The sequence below is a fragment of the Cricetulus griseus genome, chromosome 9, assembly GCF_003668045.3.
Source record: "Cricetulus griseus strain 17A/GY chromosome 9, alternate assembly CriGri-PICRH-1.0, whole genome shotgun sequence".
In the NCBI taxonomy this organism is placed as follows: Eukaryota; Metazoa; Chordata; class Mammalia; order Rodentia; family Cricetidae; genus Cricetulus; species Cricetulus griseus.
The window spans coordinates 13,676,448-13,694,220 of record NC_048602.1 but is presented as its reverse complement, the minus strand read 5'-3'; the positions used below and the strand labels follow the sequence as shown (position 1 = coordinate 13,694,220).

At 39.2% G+C, this 17,773-nt stretch overlaps 1 protein-coding gene across 1 annotated transcript in view; it reads right to left on the bottom strand.

The window, feature by feature from the left end:
- The window catches only part of LOC113838356 (zinc finger protein 420-like), a 40,605-nt gene extending 24,779 nt beyond the window's left edge, over positions 1–15,826 (bottom strand). The window contains 1 exon segment of the mRNA XM_035449125.1: positions 15,773–15,826. Coding sequence (XP_035305016.1) covers positions 15,773–15,826 — 54 coding nt within the window.
- Positions 15,827–17,773: the final 1,947 nt, after the last annotated feature.

Here is a 17,773-nt window from a genome sequence, read left to right as displayed (position 1 = left end):
GAATGGTGATCTGATAAGATTCAGGGGGTTATTTCAATTCTTTTGTAACTATGGAGGTTTGCTTTGCTGCCTGCTATGTGGTCAGTTTTAGAGAAGGTGCCATGTGGTGCTGAGAAGAAGGTGTATTCTTTTGGGTTTGGATGGAATGCTCTATAGATATCAGTTAACCCCAGTTGGGTCATAACTTCTTTCAGATCCTTTGTTTCTTTGTTAAGTTTCTGTCTGGTGGTCCTATCTAGTGGCATAAGGGGGGTGTTGAAGTCTCCTACTATAAGTGTCAGTGGTTTTATGTGTGGTTTGAACTTTAGTAATGTTTCACAAATGTGGGTGCCTTCGTATTTGGGGCATAGATGTTCAGGATTGAGACTTCATCTTGATGGACTTTTCCTGTGATGAGTATGAAATGCCCTTCTTCATCTCTTTTGATTGATTTTAGTTTAAAGTCTAATTTGTTAGATATTAGGATTGCTACACCAGCTTGTTTCTTGAGCCCATTTGATTGGAAAATCTTTTCCCATCCTTTTACTCTGAGGTATCGCCTGTTTTTGAAGTTGAGGTGTGTTTTTGTAAACCGCAGAAGGATGGATTCTGTCTTCCTATCCATTCTGTTATCCTCTATCTTTTTATGGGTAAGTTAAGACCATTGACATTTAGGGATATTAATGTCCATTGTTTGTTGGTTCTTATTTGTTTTGGATTTATAGGTGGTGGTGTCATTGTGTGTGGATTTCTCCCTTCTGCTTCTTTTTGTGTTTGGTAAAATTAGATTATCTATTGCCTGTGTTCTTGTGCATGTAGTTATGTTTGTTGGATTGGAGGTTTCCTTCCAGAACCTTCTGTATTGCTGGATTTGTGGATATGAATTGTTTAAATCTGTTTTTGTCATGGAACATCTTGTTTTCTCCATCTATAATGATTGAAAGTTTTGCTGGGTACAGTAGTCTGGGTTGACATCCATGCTCCCTTAGTGCTTGTATGGTATCTATCCAAGACCTTCTGGTTTTCAGAGTTTCCAGTGAGAAGTTGGGTGTGATTCTAACTAGTTTGCCTTTATATGTTACTTGGCCTTTTTCCTTTGCTGGTCTTAATATTTTCTCTTTATTCTGTAGATTTGGTGTTTTGATTATTATGTGTCGGGGGGACTTCTTTTTGTGGTCCAGTCTGTTTGGTGTCCTGTAAGCTTCTTGTACTTTCATAGGCATATCCTTCTGTAGGTTGGGGAAGTTTTCTTCTATGATTTTGTTGAATATGTTTTCTGTACCTTTGAGCAGTGTTTCTTCACCTTCTATACCTATTATTCTTAGGTTTGGTCTTTCACAGTGTCCCATATTTCCTGGATATTTTGTGTTAGGGATTTGTTGGACTTGAGGTTTTCTTTGGTTGATGAATGTATATCCTCTAGCGAGTCTTCAATAGCTGAGATTCTCTCTTCCATCTCTTGGATTCTATTAGCTATGCTCACGTCTTTAGATCCTGATCGTTTATCCAGTCTTTCCATTTCCAACATCGCCTCATTCTGTGTTTTCTTTATTGTGTCTATTTCAGCTTTCATTCTTTGAACTGTTTCAAGAGCTTCCTTCACTTGTTTGGTTGTTTTTTCTTGGGTTTCTTTAGATTATTTAAGAGATTTGTTTATTTCTTGAATTTTTTGGTTTGTCTTTTCCTCCATTTTGTTTAATTTTTTGCTTGCTTTTTCTTCTATTTCTTTAAGGGATTTTCTTGTTTCCTCTTTAAAGGTCTCTATCATCTTGCAGAGATAATTTTTGTGGGCCATCTTTTCTTCATGCACTGTGTTGGACTTTTCAGATCTTGCTGGAGTGGAGTCCCTAGATACTGGTGGTGTCATATTGGTCTTTCTGTTGTTGAGCGAGTTCTTATTCTGTCTTCTTCCCATATCTTTTTCCTGTGAGTGCAGGAGGGGTCTTTCTATCTCCTCTTGTTACCCAGTATTGTTTGTGGGCCAGTAATTCAATGTGTGAATCTCTGGATGGTCTTGCCTTTCCTGGTAGTCTCCTCACTCTGAAGGAGTTAGGCCTCCATAAGGGTCAGGTGTGTGTGGGGTAACAGGAAGTAAGAATGGGGTTTTTCCAGGCTTAGGGAGTTCCTCACTGCCTGGGCAGGTCGACCCCAAGCAGGAGAAGGCCTGGGGAGATCAGGGTGGATGGGGCTTTGGAAGTGAGTTGGGTAAGAGCAGTGGGTCACTCACCTGGTTGCTGATCAGTTGGCAGAAAGTGATGGAAGAGTGGCCTGTTCCCAGATTCAGGGAGCTCCTCCCTACCTGGCTGTGTCTACTCCAAGCAGGCACAAGCCTGGGGAGATCTGGGTGAATGGCGCTTTGGACAGGAGCTGGGTAAGAGCAGGAGGTCACTCACCTATTTTCGATCAGTTGGCGGAAAGGGAAGGTGCTGAGAGTATAGTGCGGTAGCAATCACATTTTAAAAAATGTATTGTTACCATGGAAAGTTTTATTTTTCCTACAAGTCCATTGCATCATTTTGCTGGCATAATAGTCTTTTTCAGAAAATTCTTAGCTTAGCTAAGTTCCTGAAGTGCACAACTCCCTACTCTTTCTTCAAGTATCTCCGGGTTTTAGGCCCAAAATTGTTCGATCTGTATGCAATGTATTTCTTTTTTTGTGTGGGGAACAAGCCAGAACATCTGAGAGGAAGGAGATTGATTAACAGTGGTAATCATTTTATTTGTATTTATAGTTCTGTTTATAGGTATTTTCCTGAGAATTTTTGTACCTATATTCATCAAGTAGGTTGGCTCATAATTGTTCTTGAAGTTGGGTCTTTGTCTTGATTTTTCAGACTGGATGTTCTTCAGCATTTCTACCTTTATTTTCAGATCTTGCAATTTCTTTTCCCATCTCATTAAATTCTTTGTTTTGTTCTCTTGGATTTTATTCATGAATTACTGGAACATATTATAATCATTCCTTGAACCAATCATTGAATTATTTGGTAGTTCTTCTAAGTAATTTTTATTTGGAGTCATTATGATAGGATCAATGATATATAGAAGAACCACATTTTCCTTGGTTTTCATGTTGATTTTTTGGGGGAGCTGGAACTTTTACCCCTTGAGAGAGTTTATTGATTGAGGCTTCTTTCTCATTTTCATAATTTTTATTGCAAATATCCTAATCACTTTTTTTGATGATGCTTGCAATGTTCAGAAAAGAACTAAGTCCTAGTAGGGTTGGTGTGTCTTTTCCCTGTGCTGACCTGGCATTTAAAGACAAGACTTCAATTTCCATTCTTGCACTGAGTGTAAGGCTTTGTTTTGTGTCATGTAGGAACTTATATCTGGAATTCTGTCTTTTCCTGTTATTTGTTCATATATATTCATATACCTGTGAGACTTAACCAAGATCAGATGTGATCATGAGCTGATTTGAGATTTATATCTTTGAGCACACTTGTGGATTTGAAGTAAAATCTGTTTCTGTCCCCTTGGTCTTCAGATTCCTGAAGCCATTGCAAGTGGAAGACATCGCCAATACCAGTAATTTTTATATAAGCTTAGGATGGGTCCATATAAAAAACATTTTGATTCGTGGACAAAAGTTTTTAAATTCAAGATTATTTAAGTGCCACCCTCAATCAGTTAAATTTGTTAGCTGTTCATCATAAATGCCAGTGATCTCAGTATAATGTCTAACAATGAAAAAATTGTTTAGAAATCTTTGGTACTTGGAATTATTGATGATGTTGTGGATGAGATAATAATTTGTTATTTTAATAACAAATTTTAATTTGTGGATATTCCTTATTGGGGAGAAAGATCAGCCAATAAAGTACTTGCTGTGAAAATATGAGACACTGAGTTATATTTCTAATTCCCACATAAAAAGCCAACTATAAAAGTTTATAACCACAATCCCTGTGCTAACAGTCTAGAGACAACAGAATTCCTAGCACATTGTCACCATAGTTCACAAGTTCTAGGCTTATTTACAGACATTGTCTCAGAACAAAAGGTAGAGAGTGATTTAGGAAGACATTTGACATCAACTCTAGTCACCACATGCACTTACAGAAAAATTCAGACACACCCTTTACAGAAATACACATGCAAATGCAGGTGATCACAAACACACAATTAATCTATGTAAAATAATTCATTTTTGTTTCTGTTGATTTGAAAAAAAATGTATTTTTAGATGACAAATTTGGCTCCTGGTTTTCTATTTACAATTATTATGTTTTACCAGACATTTGTAGGAATCCTGGGCAATTGTTCACTTCTGTTTCACCATGTTATGCCTGTATTCACTAGGAAGAGTTTAATGCCCAAAGACAAGATTATAAAGCATGGGGCACTTGCCAACTTCATTTATGAGATCTCAGCAAACATTGATCAGACAATAGTTGGGCTTGGGCTGAAATATTTCCTGGATGCCAATGTTTGTAAATTTGTTATATCCATGTATCATGTAGCTCAGGGAACATCTCTTCATTCCTCAAGTCTCCTGAGTTGCTTCAAAGCCATCACAGTCAACCCCAGCAACTCCAGATGGACGAAGTTTAAACACAGCGTTGCCAAGTACATTGTTCCCTCCTGTTCTCTCAGCTGGCTTATACATCTAATTCTAAACAGCAGAATTATTATGAGTACGACTGCCTTTGGTACCAAAATAATTTCACAAAGAAATTCAATGTGGTCTCCTGCCTAACATGTTTTTCTGGCACCAATGCAGCTCCACTTTATGTATTCTTGATCTGTTTCATTGCCGTTCTCTATCTGTGCATCATGGTCTGGTCCAGTATGTCCTTGGTGATCTTCCTCTACAGGCACAAGAAGGAGGTACAATATATCCACAGTGCCCAGAATTCCCTCAGATTCTCACCTGGAGACAAAGCCACCTGATCCATCCTGATCCTAGTGTGCATCTATGTCACCTAATACTCAATGTCCTTCACATTCACATTATACATAGCACTCTCTGGCAAAACAAGGATATGGCTGATGCACTTACAGGCACTTTTAGATAACTGTTTCCCTACTATTTCCCCTTCATATTAATTGATATTATTAATAATAGCAACTGTATTTTCAGTATCCTTTTACCCTGCCCTAGGAACAAGCATTTGCTCAGAACTTACTACTTGTCCCAGTGTTTTATGTATTCTGACATATTCATACATTCTTTCTTCACCTATGGAAGATCTACCAAACATTGCTAAGCAATTATGTGGCATTGGAAATCAGCTACCAACAGTTGTCCCAACTGTAATACATGCCAGATTAATATTTTCAAACTATATCACTCTTTTCATCCCCCAATGTTCTGACACATGGAGTCAACATTTATTAGAGTATATGATCTAAGATAGTTAACTTATTGTGATAAGGGATTCTCAGAAATCACATGATTATTTACAAAGCTAAGACTGCATTTATTTTTAAATTTATTTCTTAAAATTTCATTTTACATTCCAACCCCAGTTCTCCCTCCCACCCCTTCTCTTTTCCCATTGCCTACCTCCAGCTGATCCCCACACACTACTCCCAAGGGGTAGTCAACAAAGTCTGGCACATCAACCTGATGCAGGACCAAGCCCCTGCCCTCTACATTAACGCTGAGCTTGGCCTCCCAACATACGGAATTGGCTCCAACAAGCTAGCTCATACATCAGGGATAGATCCTGGATGTACTGTCAGGTACCTCTCAGATATTACATGCTTCCAAACTGTAGGACTACACTTAAATGAAAAAAGAAAGGGGAATATTAGAAATACTTAAAATTTTAAGTATGTTGCAAGTAATGTGCTTTTTGGCTAACTCTTTTACTCCTGATCTGTTTCCCTATATTATGAAATTTGATATCATGATTTGGTTTTATAGCTTCCTAGAGTATTTCCCCTACTATCTAAAGAGACAGATATAGCATGTTGATAATGCTCACTATTCCCTTGGAGTCCATTTAGAAGTCACAGCTGCTACCATGCTGATGATCTGTGGAGCTCTGTCATCTTACTCAACTCTAGTATTTATATAGCAGTCTGTGGTACTCTGAAGCTTTGGGTGTCAGGAAATAAATTTTATCTATCATGCTATTCTTATGTATAATGTCAACTATGTATCCATACTCTTTTTTCTCTGTCATGAAAAATAAATTTTCTTTGAAAGAGTAACATGATCTGGTGGTTGAGGTTTCCCAATAGATTCATATGTTCCTTCTTTCTTTGCATAAGCCTAAGTCTCACTATGCACCAGACCCTATTAGGAAATGTAATTTTTAACACAGTCAACTTGATAGGAACTGGAATCTGCTACAAGACAAATTTCTGTAAATAATGGAGAAGAATTTTATAGATTACAACATTATTTCATGAGTTGGGAACTGGACATAATAAAAACGAAAAAGAAAGTTCAGAATCAGTTTTCGTATTTTGTGTTTAGTGACTCCTGGCACATTGTGACCTGCTGCCCCATGCACCTACTGCCAAGATGGACCATCCTCTCAAACTGGAAGCTAAAACAAACACTTGCTTATCTTGATATTGTGAACTATTCAGTCATAGCAATGAGAAATGTAGACAAGTGATGTGGAGTTGGAGGGAGGGGAAGGAACGAGGAATAAAACTATGGAGGTATAAATAAACAATGTTGAAACCTAGCAGGCCACAAATTTACTACCCATATTAATTACTTATGCACAAAATGGAGTACAATATAGTTCAAAAGCAATGAATAAAAAGTGCTGAGTAAAATGAATCTGTCATTTAGAAAAATATGGCATGAAGAATTGTAGACAGAGACTAGACACTCTGCACTTCTCTCCTTGTTGCCTATTAAATCATTTGTTAAGATTTTAGTGATAATTTCAAGGATGTTTGGGCATTTGAAAAGTCTCTCAACTTGTCCTATATTCTTCAACATCATGATTTTATCCAAGTATCCACGAAAGTCAGAAGAGTGAGCTGGATCTTCTGAGATATCTGTCATCCGTCAAGGGGGTGCTGGTAACTCTTCAGGGTCCTTTGCAAAGCAATAGCTAAATTAATTTCTTTAATTATTAATTTTAAAGTTCATTTAAATTAGCAACAATCTAGCTATACTTATCAATCCTCCTTCTCCCTCTGTCAGTGGAACCAACATTTATCCCTAGTGAAAGAATGGACTTTGCAATCCCATTCCCATGGAGAGTTATTCTCTCAGCCTAGATACATGTGGAAGGTTCTAGGTCCTGTTCCAGATGATCTGACAGTCTTTAATGATCCCTCTTGGAAGGGCTCACCATCCCTGGGGAGTGGATGGGCGTGGGATGTTCCGTTCGGAGGGGGGTGTGGGAGGTTGAGAGGGAGAGGGAATGGGGATTGATATGTAAAATAAGATTGTTTCCAATTTAAAAAAAATTAAAATTGGGTATATTTTGGATGCTGTTTCCCTCCTTCCAGCATGTGGGAACCTGGAACGAACTCTCATCACTGGGCTTGGAAGTAAACATTTTACATGCTGAGCCACCTTGTTGACCTTCTTCATTTTAGTTTCTGTGTATTTGTATTTGATCACTGTAGTTAGAAAAGCAAGGTGGAATCATACCAGGAACTGCTCATAACACTTAACCTACGACTGTTGCAGTTATTAAATATGTCCTAGCAAGTTTCAATCTTCTTTTTCAAAGACAGATGCTATAATATTATATGAATATCTTGTCTTCATATAATTCATTGTTTGTGGACACATGGGGTGATTGCACCTTTAAGCTGCCGTTTGAATGATGGAAATGGGACAACATTCCAGTCACATAATATTCAATTAAAATTTGCCCTGAAGGTAAAATGTGCTACTGCAATGGTAGCACAGAACTTGTGGGAGGGGCCAAAAATTGATGGGGATATGAGACAATTAGTGTTTTCCATCATGAGAACTACTTTCTGAAGTGGGCCAGAATTTCAGTTTGAAAGTGGAGAAGACTATGAAATTCTGTTCACTATAGTTCCATTAAGCATATTACACAAGACCAGTTGCTATCCTGTGTTGTAAGCTTCTTCAGGGAGGTAGGGCAGTTCCAAAGAACATGGAAGGGATTGTCAGTATTAAGAGTTGCAGCTTTGTTGGAATAGGTATCGACTTGTTTGAGGAATTGTGTCCCTGTGGAGGTTGTTTTGTTGTTTCATACATGCCCAATCCATGCCAGTGTCTCATGTCACTTCCTATTGCCTTCTCAAATTGTAATCACCCTATTAAATGTTGTCCTTTAGAAGAGTTGCAGTGGTCTTGGTGTCATCTCTCAGCAATAGAAACCTCAAGACAGAAGTTGTTAGTAGCAACTGTGATAGTATTTAGGTAGACATGACCACATTTTTGCCTGCAGGAATTTGGACTTTGTTATTGTGGTTTAGGAAAGAAGTAGAATGCTTTAAGTATTGCTAAATCAGGCATACTATTAAGATCCTGGAAGATTTTTAACTCTGTCATCAATCTCTTTATCAGAGAAGGGCATTTAATGTAACCTCTCAACCACTGCTTGGATTGTTAATGTCAGTTTTGGGGTCTGTGTAATCTATGGGTCTTCTGGTTGTCGATTAGTATTTATCCCTAATAAATGAATGGACTTTGAGAGCCCTCTCCACATGGAGGGATACTCTTTCAGCCTAGACAGACAGGTCTAGGCCCTGCTCCAAATGATATGACAGATGTTGAAGATCCCCCATGGAAGGCTTTGCCCTGCCTGGGGAGCATGCAGGAGTTGGGTTAGCATGCAGGGACGGAGGACAGGGAGAGGGAACTGGGATTGGAAAGTAAATGAAGCTTGTTTCTAATAAAAACAATTAAAAACTATTTCAGCTCTGTGGATTGGCTCAAGAAGTTTCAAGGGAAAGAAATTTAGTATGTGGCTTAGACAATAGACTTGTGATATTTTTGTGAAGAATGTGGATTGCTTTGCCAATGTCTGAAGAGTTTGATTGAGACCAAATTGAATAATTTTGGATTAATTCCATAAGCAAAGGAAATCTTAAAACAGGCTATATAATCAAAGATATTTATTACCTACTGTTCATACCTATAAAGATTGATAATGAAACAGAGGCAGATGAGCAAAGGTAAAATGTACATTTTGAGGAAAAGAAGTAGTATCAACACGTGGAATGGATCTAAGTCCTGGGCTCAAGGTGATAATGAGTTCGAATAAAGTTCATGGTCAACTTTGCCAAGATCACACAGAGTAGATTCTTACTTTTGAAAATAAATTAAAGAACAGAATAGTGATTGGCTTGGTGGTACATGTTTTTAAAGACAGAACTTCAGATTCAGAAGCAGGTGGAATTCTTGAGTTTGATATCCATCAGATGTACAGTGTAAATTCCAGTACAGCCAAGTTTTTGCACTGAAGGAAAACTTTGAAAATAGAAATCTGGTGAGGATGTAACTGAATGAGAATTCTATGTTTTAGTGCCAGCAGGAAGAATATTGGCAGCCTGTTTCTTGCTTTACAGTCAAGGAGAGAGGAAAGGAATTATGGAACTTTCTACTATGATGCAGGAAAGCTAATATTCTAGTCATGTTTCAGAGGTGTCACTGAAAGGAGGCCTGTGATTCACAGGTAGCATGGAGAAAGACAGACAGAGAGAGAGAGAGAGAGAGAGAGAGAGAGAGAGAGAGAGAGAGAGAGAGAGAGAGAGAGAGAGAGAGACAAACCCATAGGTTGCCATGGGCATGTGAAACTTCAAAGCTTACAAGCAGAACACAAAAACTCAAAAACCTCCACAGCCAATACTGGAAGACCATATCTTCTTATCCAAAGAGTATCTCATTTGTGAAGCAAGGGTTCAAAAACATTAATGTGATGATACATATTTATTATTTATTAAAGCCTGCCTGGGGATTCAAAAAGCCAAGTCAGTCACAAGCTATGGAAGCCAGGCAAAAACCCCAAACCCCTAATCCCACAAGCCAGAAGCAAGGTCTCAGAGAGGAATATGTTGTCCAGCCATGCTGATGAAGGTTTTCACCCAGAGGCTTGATGAGAGCTTATGGAGACAGAACAGGCCTGTTCAACATTAGGTAGAGGAAAGATGCTAGTGGCCAGTTGCTTTTCTGATACTCACCTTGAAGCATGAACTCCATTATCAGTCTCTGTGCCATTTTTTTTCATATAGCACATTAGCCTCTGGGTGCTTTTGTCATCCAAACTAAGTCATATACTATATGATTATTAAACCATTTTATAAAGAAATAGATTTTTATTAAGAGATAATCATGGTAATACAAGTATGTGGAAGTACATAGAGAAAACATATATAGGGACATACATACCCTTTAATTTTAAGCAATAGCACATTCCCCACATTCTTGTCATTGAAATTTCTGTTCTACAAATCATTTCCATCTGACTTTATGTGACCAAGTGTTAGAGTGTTCTAAGATATAGAATTTTTTTCTTTTGAATATGCAGGCAAGTCTCCTTAACAATCCCATGGATTTCAGGGCATTCTTACTTTAAGAGCTGAAAGCCTACTATAGAAACTGCTTGCTCAGTTCTTTGTGTGCCCAGTATCAGAATGTTCTTTGTTCAGATTCAATTTGTGATTCTTTCTAAGATAAGACTGTTAGCAATCTAGACTGTACGAAGTTAACAATGATTAGGGAAACTTAACACTCTCTATTTGTGTCTTGCTTTCCTGCAAGCTCATTTCCATGGCAGGAATCATCAATTTTTGCATATCTTCCTACCTAGAAAGTAAAAAGACAAGAAAAAATAGATACTATGAAATATCCCATATTAAATTGAAATTTGAACTATTACCATGTAATTCCTTACAAGAATCAATATAATCAATGTAGGATACCTTTGCAACTCAATGTAATATCACGTAATATATTCATATAGAATATTTTTGAACAAATGAACTAATGGAGAACTGGCACATTAAGAGTGTTCATATTTAGGTGGATTTTACAAATAATTAAATTTTTATCAAGAAAAACTTAGGTGGTTGGAATTGAAGTATCTTCTTTAACAACCAACAATATTAAATTGGGTTATGGAATGTCATATTTTGCTTTGAGTACACATAGCATTTACTGTGAATCCAAAAGATGCATTTTTACTGCTCAAAATAAACTTGAGAGATAATTTAATCATTTGTATAACTGCAAAAATGAGAAATAATGGAATTAGATATTGGAGTGTAGACACCAAAGGGAATTATTTTGGAGACATTGTTGAGGCAATAAGTTCCCCCTGTACCATGGTTGTAGGAAGTATATTACAAACCCAGTGTGAGAAATGTTTTCAGCTGTGGCTACTCCTCAGATTCCACGTACTCTTAAAAATACAGGTTTTGGTTGGTTAATGATCAGACTTAATTTAAAATGCCTATTAAAAGTATAAAGCAGAGGGCTGAAGTAAATAAACTAGGTTGTAGATATCTGCTGGAATAACAGAAGCTCCAAATGCAAGAAAGGAAAAACTTAAGTATTGACCTCTGTAAAAGTTTACGATTTTTGTATTTCTATTGCGGAACAACTCAGGAACTAAGGACATTTTAAGCTGCTTTCCAGTCCCTGATTGTGGTACCATGGATTGAAGGTGCTTTTACCTTACAAATAGAATAGTATCAGGAAGGTAAAACTTTAAGATAAACTTGTTGAAACGATCCATAAAGAAGGGATTGACAGATGGATTGCTCTCAGGGATTGCACAAGGATATGACAGGATGACATTCCACAGAGAAATGCTTCATTTGCAGAGATCAATATTTACTGTAGAAAGTCATTATATGAAATCTGTTTTCGTGTTTTATTATTTTTTCAATATAAATTCTCTATTATCACTCTCATTTCTATGCTGTATCTTGCTTTCCAAAGTTCCATGCCTCTTATTATCTAGTATGAATTATATACATCAAAGCATGCCCTGAAAGAAGTAACACTTCTGATATTACAAATGAATGTTGAAAGGCACAAGTTTAATGAGAATTTTAGATGTTGGTCACTTTGATCTCTGTATAAAAGTGAAAACATCCTCCATCTTAACACATAATATTTGAAAATTTCAGATGGATTACTGATAAGATGGCAAGTTCTTCAGTTAAACAATCTTGCCTATGGGGCTAATAAGGTCTCAAACAATCATCACAATGTCTCAAAGGATCATAAAACTGTGAACCAATTTTTATTTCAGAGTCTGTTGACTTTCAAGGACGTGGCCCTCAATTTCTTGAGGGAAGAATGGGAATGCCTAAATACTTCTCAGAGGAATTTGTACAGAGATGTCATGTTGGAGAACTACGGCAATCTGGTTTCTGTAGGTGAGAATAAATCATATTTCTGATTGCTGCTTATTGCTAGGAATATCTGAAAACTTGTATTAGTATTTGGAATTGTTTTTGATGAATGAATCTCAACTCCCGATTATACCTAGATATTGGCGAGTGTAATCTTTACTGCAATTTTTTTTATCTTTTTTTCTTTTTTTATTAAATTATTAATATTTTCACATATACTTTCCCTCTCCCTCTCCCTCCCCCCACCCCCATTCCTTCTCCCCCACCTCCAACCTACCCCCCACCCCATCCACCCGCCACTCCCCAGGCAGGGTAGGGCCCCCAACCAGGGTTCCACCAAGTCCACCAAATCTTCCTGTGCTGGGCCTAGGCCCCTCCCCATGTGTTCAGAGACAGAGCGAATCCCTTCAAGTGGGATGGGCTCTCGAAGTCCCTCCCACCCACCAGGGCAAAACGCCAGTCCACCTCCCTCTGGAGTCATTCATGATTTCTAGTTTCCTTGGGGTAGAGGATTATAGGCTGGTAAACCTTTGCTCTATGTCTAAAAATCCCAGGAGTGCAGGGGCCTCCCCATTGGCATCCATGATCAGGGGGCTGGATTAGTCCTGTACTGTCCTCCCAAAGAACATCTGGGGTCGATATGCTTTCCCTTTTTCAGGCCAACTGTTTCTGTGGGTTTCTCCAACCAGGTACAGACCCCTTCGTTCTTCATTCCTCCCTCTCTTCAACTGAGTTCCAGATTTCAGCTCAGTGTATTTCTGTGGATGTCTGTCTCTGCTCTCATCAGCCACTGGATGAGGACTCTAGAATAGCATAGAGAGTATTCATCAATCTCATTCTAGGGGAAGGGTTTCTAGGCCAACTTCTCCTCCACTGCCCAGACTGTCAGATCGTGTCATCCTTATAGGTCTCTGGAGATCTTCCTAGTTCCAGATCTCTTCTCGGACCTATAGTGACTCCCTCTGATATGGTATCTCTCATCCTGCTCTCTCTCCTCTATTCTTCCCCCAACTCAATATATCTGCTCCTCCATTTCTTCTCCTCTACTCTTCATCTTGTGCTCTTATTGTGGCAGCACCCACTTCCCTACCCTCATGCTCTCAATTAGCTCGGGAGTTCATGCCATTTCCCATTCCTGGGGTCCATTTATCCCTTAGAGTCATTCATGATTTCTAGTTTCCTTGGGGTAGAGGATTATAGGCTGGTAAACCTTTGCTCTATGTCTAAAAATCATATATGAGTGAGTACATACCATGTTTGTCTTTTTGTGATTGGGTTACCTCACTCAGGATGGTTTCTTCTAGTTCCATCCATTTGCCTGCGAATTTCAAGATTCCATTGCTTTTTTCTGCTGAGTAGTACTCCATTGTATAAATGTACCACATTTTCTCTTTCCATTCTTCAGTTGAGGGGCATCTAGGTTGTTTCCAGGTTCTGGCTATTACAAACAATGCTGCTATGAACATGGTTGAACATATGTCCTTGTTGTATGGACAAGCAGTATTTGGGTATATACCCAAGAGAGGAATGGCTGGATCTTGAGGTAGATTGATTCCCATTTTTCTGAGCAACCGCCATACTGATTTCCAAAGTGGTCTTACAAGTTCACACTCCCACCAGCAATGGAGGAGTGTTCCTTCTTCTCCACATCCTCTCCAGCATAGGTTGTCATTGGTATTTTTGATTTTAGCCATTCTGACAGGTGTGAGGTGGTATCTCAGAGTTGTTTTGAGTTGCATTTCTCTGATGGCCAAGGATTTTGAAGCACTTTCTTAAGTGTCTTTCAGCCATTTCAGATTCCTCTGTTGAAAAATCTCTGTTTAGTTCTGCACCCCACTTTTTAATTTCATTGTATGGTGTTTTGGTGGCTAGCTTCTTGAGCTCCTTGTATATTTTGGAAATCAGTCCTCTGTCAGATGTGGGGCTGGTGAAGATTTTTTCCCATTCTGTGGGTGGTCGTTTTGTCTTACTGACTGTGTCCTTTGCCTTACAGAAGCTTCTCAGTTTCAAGAGGTCCCATTTATTAATTGCAGACCTCAGTGTCTGTGCTTCTGGCGTGATGTTCAGGAATCGTTCTCCTGTGCCAATTTGTTCAAGGGTTGTTCCCACTTTCTCTTCTAAAAGATTCAGTGTGGCTGGGTTTATGGAGAGATCTTTGATCCATTTGCACTTAAGTTTCGTGCATGGTGACAAGTATGGATCTATCTGCAATTTTCTGCATGTTCGAATCCAATTGTGCCAGCACCATTTGTTGAAGATGCTATCTTTTTTCCATTGTATGGATTTAGCACCTTTGTCAAAAATAAGGTGTTCGTAGGTGCGTGGGTTAATATCTGGGTCTTCAATTCGATTCCATTGGTCTATCTGTCTATTCTTGTGCCAATACCAAGCTGTTTTCAGAACTATGGCTCTATAGTAGACCTTGAAGTCAGGGATGGTGATGCCTCCAGAGGATCTTTTATTGTAAAGAGTTGTTTTGGCTATCCTAGGTTTTTTATTTTTCCATATAAAGTTGAGTATTGTTCTTTCAATGTCTGTGAAAAACTGTGTTGGGATTTTGATGGGGATTGCATTAAATCTGTAGATTGCTTTTGGTAGAATTGCCATTTTTACTATGTTAATTCTGCCTATCCAAGAGCACGGGAGATCTTTCCACTTTCTGGTATCTTCTTTAATTTCTTTCTTTAAAGTCTCAAAGTTCTTATTGTACAGGTCTTTCACTTTTTTGGTTAGTGTTACCCCCAGATATTTAATGTTGCTTGTGGATATTGTGAAAGGTGATGTTTCCATGATTTCTTTCTCATTGAGTTTATCATCTGTATACAGTAGGGCTACAGATTTATTTAAGTTAATTTTGTATCCTGCTACCTTGCTGAAGGTGTTTATCAGCTGTAGGAGTTTCCTGGTAGAGTTTTTCGGGTCACTTATGTAGACTATCATGTCATCTGCAAATAGTGAAAGTTTGACTTCGTCCTTTCCAATTTGTATCCCTTTGATATCCTGATCTTGTCTTATTGCTCTAGCTAGAACTTCAAGAACAATATTGAAGAGATATGGAGAGAGTGGACATCCTTGTCTTGTTCCTGATTTTAGAGGAAATGCTTTGAGTTTCTCTCCATTTAGTTTGATGTTGGCTATTGGTTTGGTGTATATCGCATTTATCATGTTTAGATATGTTCCTGTTATTCCTGTTCTCTCCAAGATTGTAGGGAGCCGGTTCCTGTATTATCTATTACAATAATAGGTGCCTGAAGACACCAAGTTGTAAATTACTTCACAGGCACTGGGTAATTTCTATTCCTTTGATCTCTGCCTATCCCGTGGCTCATTTTTGCCTGAGGAGCTGAAGCCATTCATAGGGTAATACGTCCCAGGCGGCTGGTCAGCCTTTTATAAGGGATGGTTTTCTTAGTTTAGTGTCTCTGCTCAGTCTCCGCTTCAGTCTCCACTCTGGTAAAATGCATTAAAGCTTGTCTACAGAAGGATCCGAGTGTCCCATGTATGATTTCTTGCTGGCGAGAAATACAGAGCGCTCGGGAAATATGGTGCCGAAACCCGGGAAGCTTAACATCTCCGGCATCGCGGAGACCCCTTGGCTACAAGGCGGATTCAAAACTACAGGATGGTAAATTCGGAGAGGTATGTTTTTTCTGGACTTTGGCTTAGGAATGTTGCTATTGTGGGAGGTTAATATAGAGGCTTCTATGCTTTTACTAGGAGCTATTTTGACTTTTAGCAATCTTAAAGAAGTCCAGAATTACATATCAGAAACCGAATGTAATGAGAGAAATTCGGAGAGGTATGATTTTTCTAGACTTTGGCTTGGGAATGTTGCTATTGTGGGAGGTTAATATAGAGGCTTCTATGCTTTTACTAGGAGCTATTTTGACTTTTCTCACTGTTGTAGCAATCTTAAAGAAGTCCAGAATTACATATCAGAAACCGAATATAGTGAGAGATGGGGCGCGCCTAACAATAAAATATAAGAAAAAAGGACCTCCCGGAATGTCTAGTGACATGGGAGTGTGTGTAAAAAGAGAAACTACAACGTATAAGAAAAAAGGACCTCCCGGGGTGTCTAGTGACAAGGGAGTGTATATAAAAAGAGAAACTACAACAAAAAGCTCAAAAGATAAAATTTTAAAAGGAACAGCTCAGCTGGATGAGGGAGAGACAGAGAAGGAGGGAGAGAGAATGGGAAATGGCCGGTCACACCCCGGTAAATTTAGGAGAGATGAGGACTCGAAACCTAGCCTCTGCCCTACAACGAAACTGGAAGCCTTGGAGCTGAGCAGCTCAGACTCTGAGATTTTAGACTCTAACAAGGAAGCAGAGCTAGAGAAAAAAGCAGCTCGATACCACCCCGATAGATATCGGCTGCCAAAAATGCCAGCGGGTATGCTTCCATCAGCACCCCCACTATTTGGTACCGACTCCTTTTTACCATCAAAGGAGCGGAAAAAATTACAGATGGCTTTCCCAGTCTTTGATAGGGGAAAAGGCCATGCCTGCTATTCAACACTTCTTAAAGGCCTGGAATGCCTGGGGCTTTAAAGCCTCATAAACATTGACGCTCGGGCCAAGCGTCTCACCTCAAAACCTAAAAGGCCAAAAGAAAATGGTAAAATGGAAAGATATCTTAACTGATCTTTGGAGAGGCCCGGATCCTATTCTCATAAGATCCAGGGGAGTGATATTGTGTTTTCTCACAGGATGAAGAAAATCCTCTGTGGATCCCAAAAAGACTCAACCTAAAGAGCCCCTTCAGACCTTCAAAAGTCGGAACTCCACCCTCCCCCCGGGAGTTGAGAGCCGCTATTGTTATCCAGATTAACTCCTGTCCTTGGCGGAGAGATGGCCACTGCTTAAGGGGTGGGGGTGATTGTTTGATACAGCCGTTTGCGGATTGCTGTTATTTTTGGCTGGTCTATGAGAAAAGGGGTGGGGGTGAAATTGTTTGATGCAGCCGCTTGCGGATTGCTGTTACTTTTGACTGGCATGTAAGCTCCAGGGCTCAAACCAAGAGATCACCCAAGCGCTTATATTTTTGGCTAACTATGCCTAAGCAATAGGCTGCCGGCCAGACAGCTCTTGCACACCTGGAGCCTACGCTCATTGCACAGGGTAGAATGTCTGGTCTGGGCAGCCCAAAGAGGGATGCTGAGCAAAGGCATCGCACAGAGTTGCCTATTATACAGGCTTCTCTGGGAGGTACGTTGACCTGCATAAGGGTTACCTGCCCCGAGACTTCCCTTTCCCAGAAAAACGACAGAGGACAGGTCGAGAATACTTCGGGTCAAGCTAACAGCCTGATGGTGACTCCCGTACACAGTCTTAATGTTTGATTTTGGGAAGGTACAACCTCTGCCTCTATCCCTCAACATATGGGTGACCTATTTGCTTGTAATAATATAAAGCCTTTTCATTAATTAATAAAAAAAGGGGGATATGTAGGGAGCCGGTTCCTGCATTATCCATTACAATAATAGGTGCCTGAAGACACCAAGTTGTAAATTACTTCACAGGC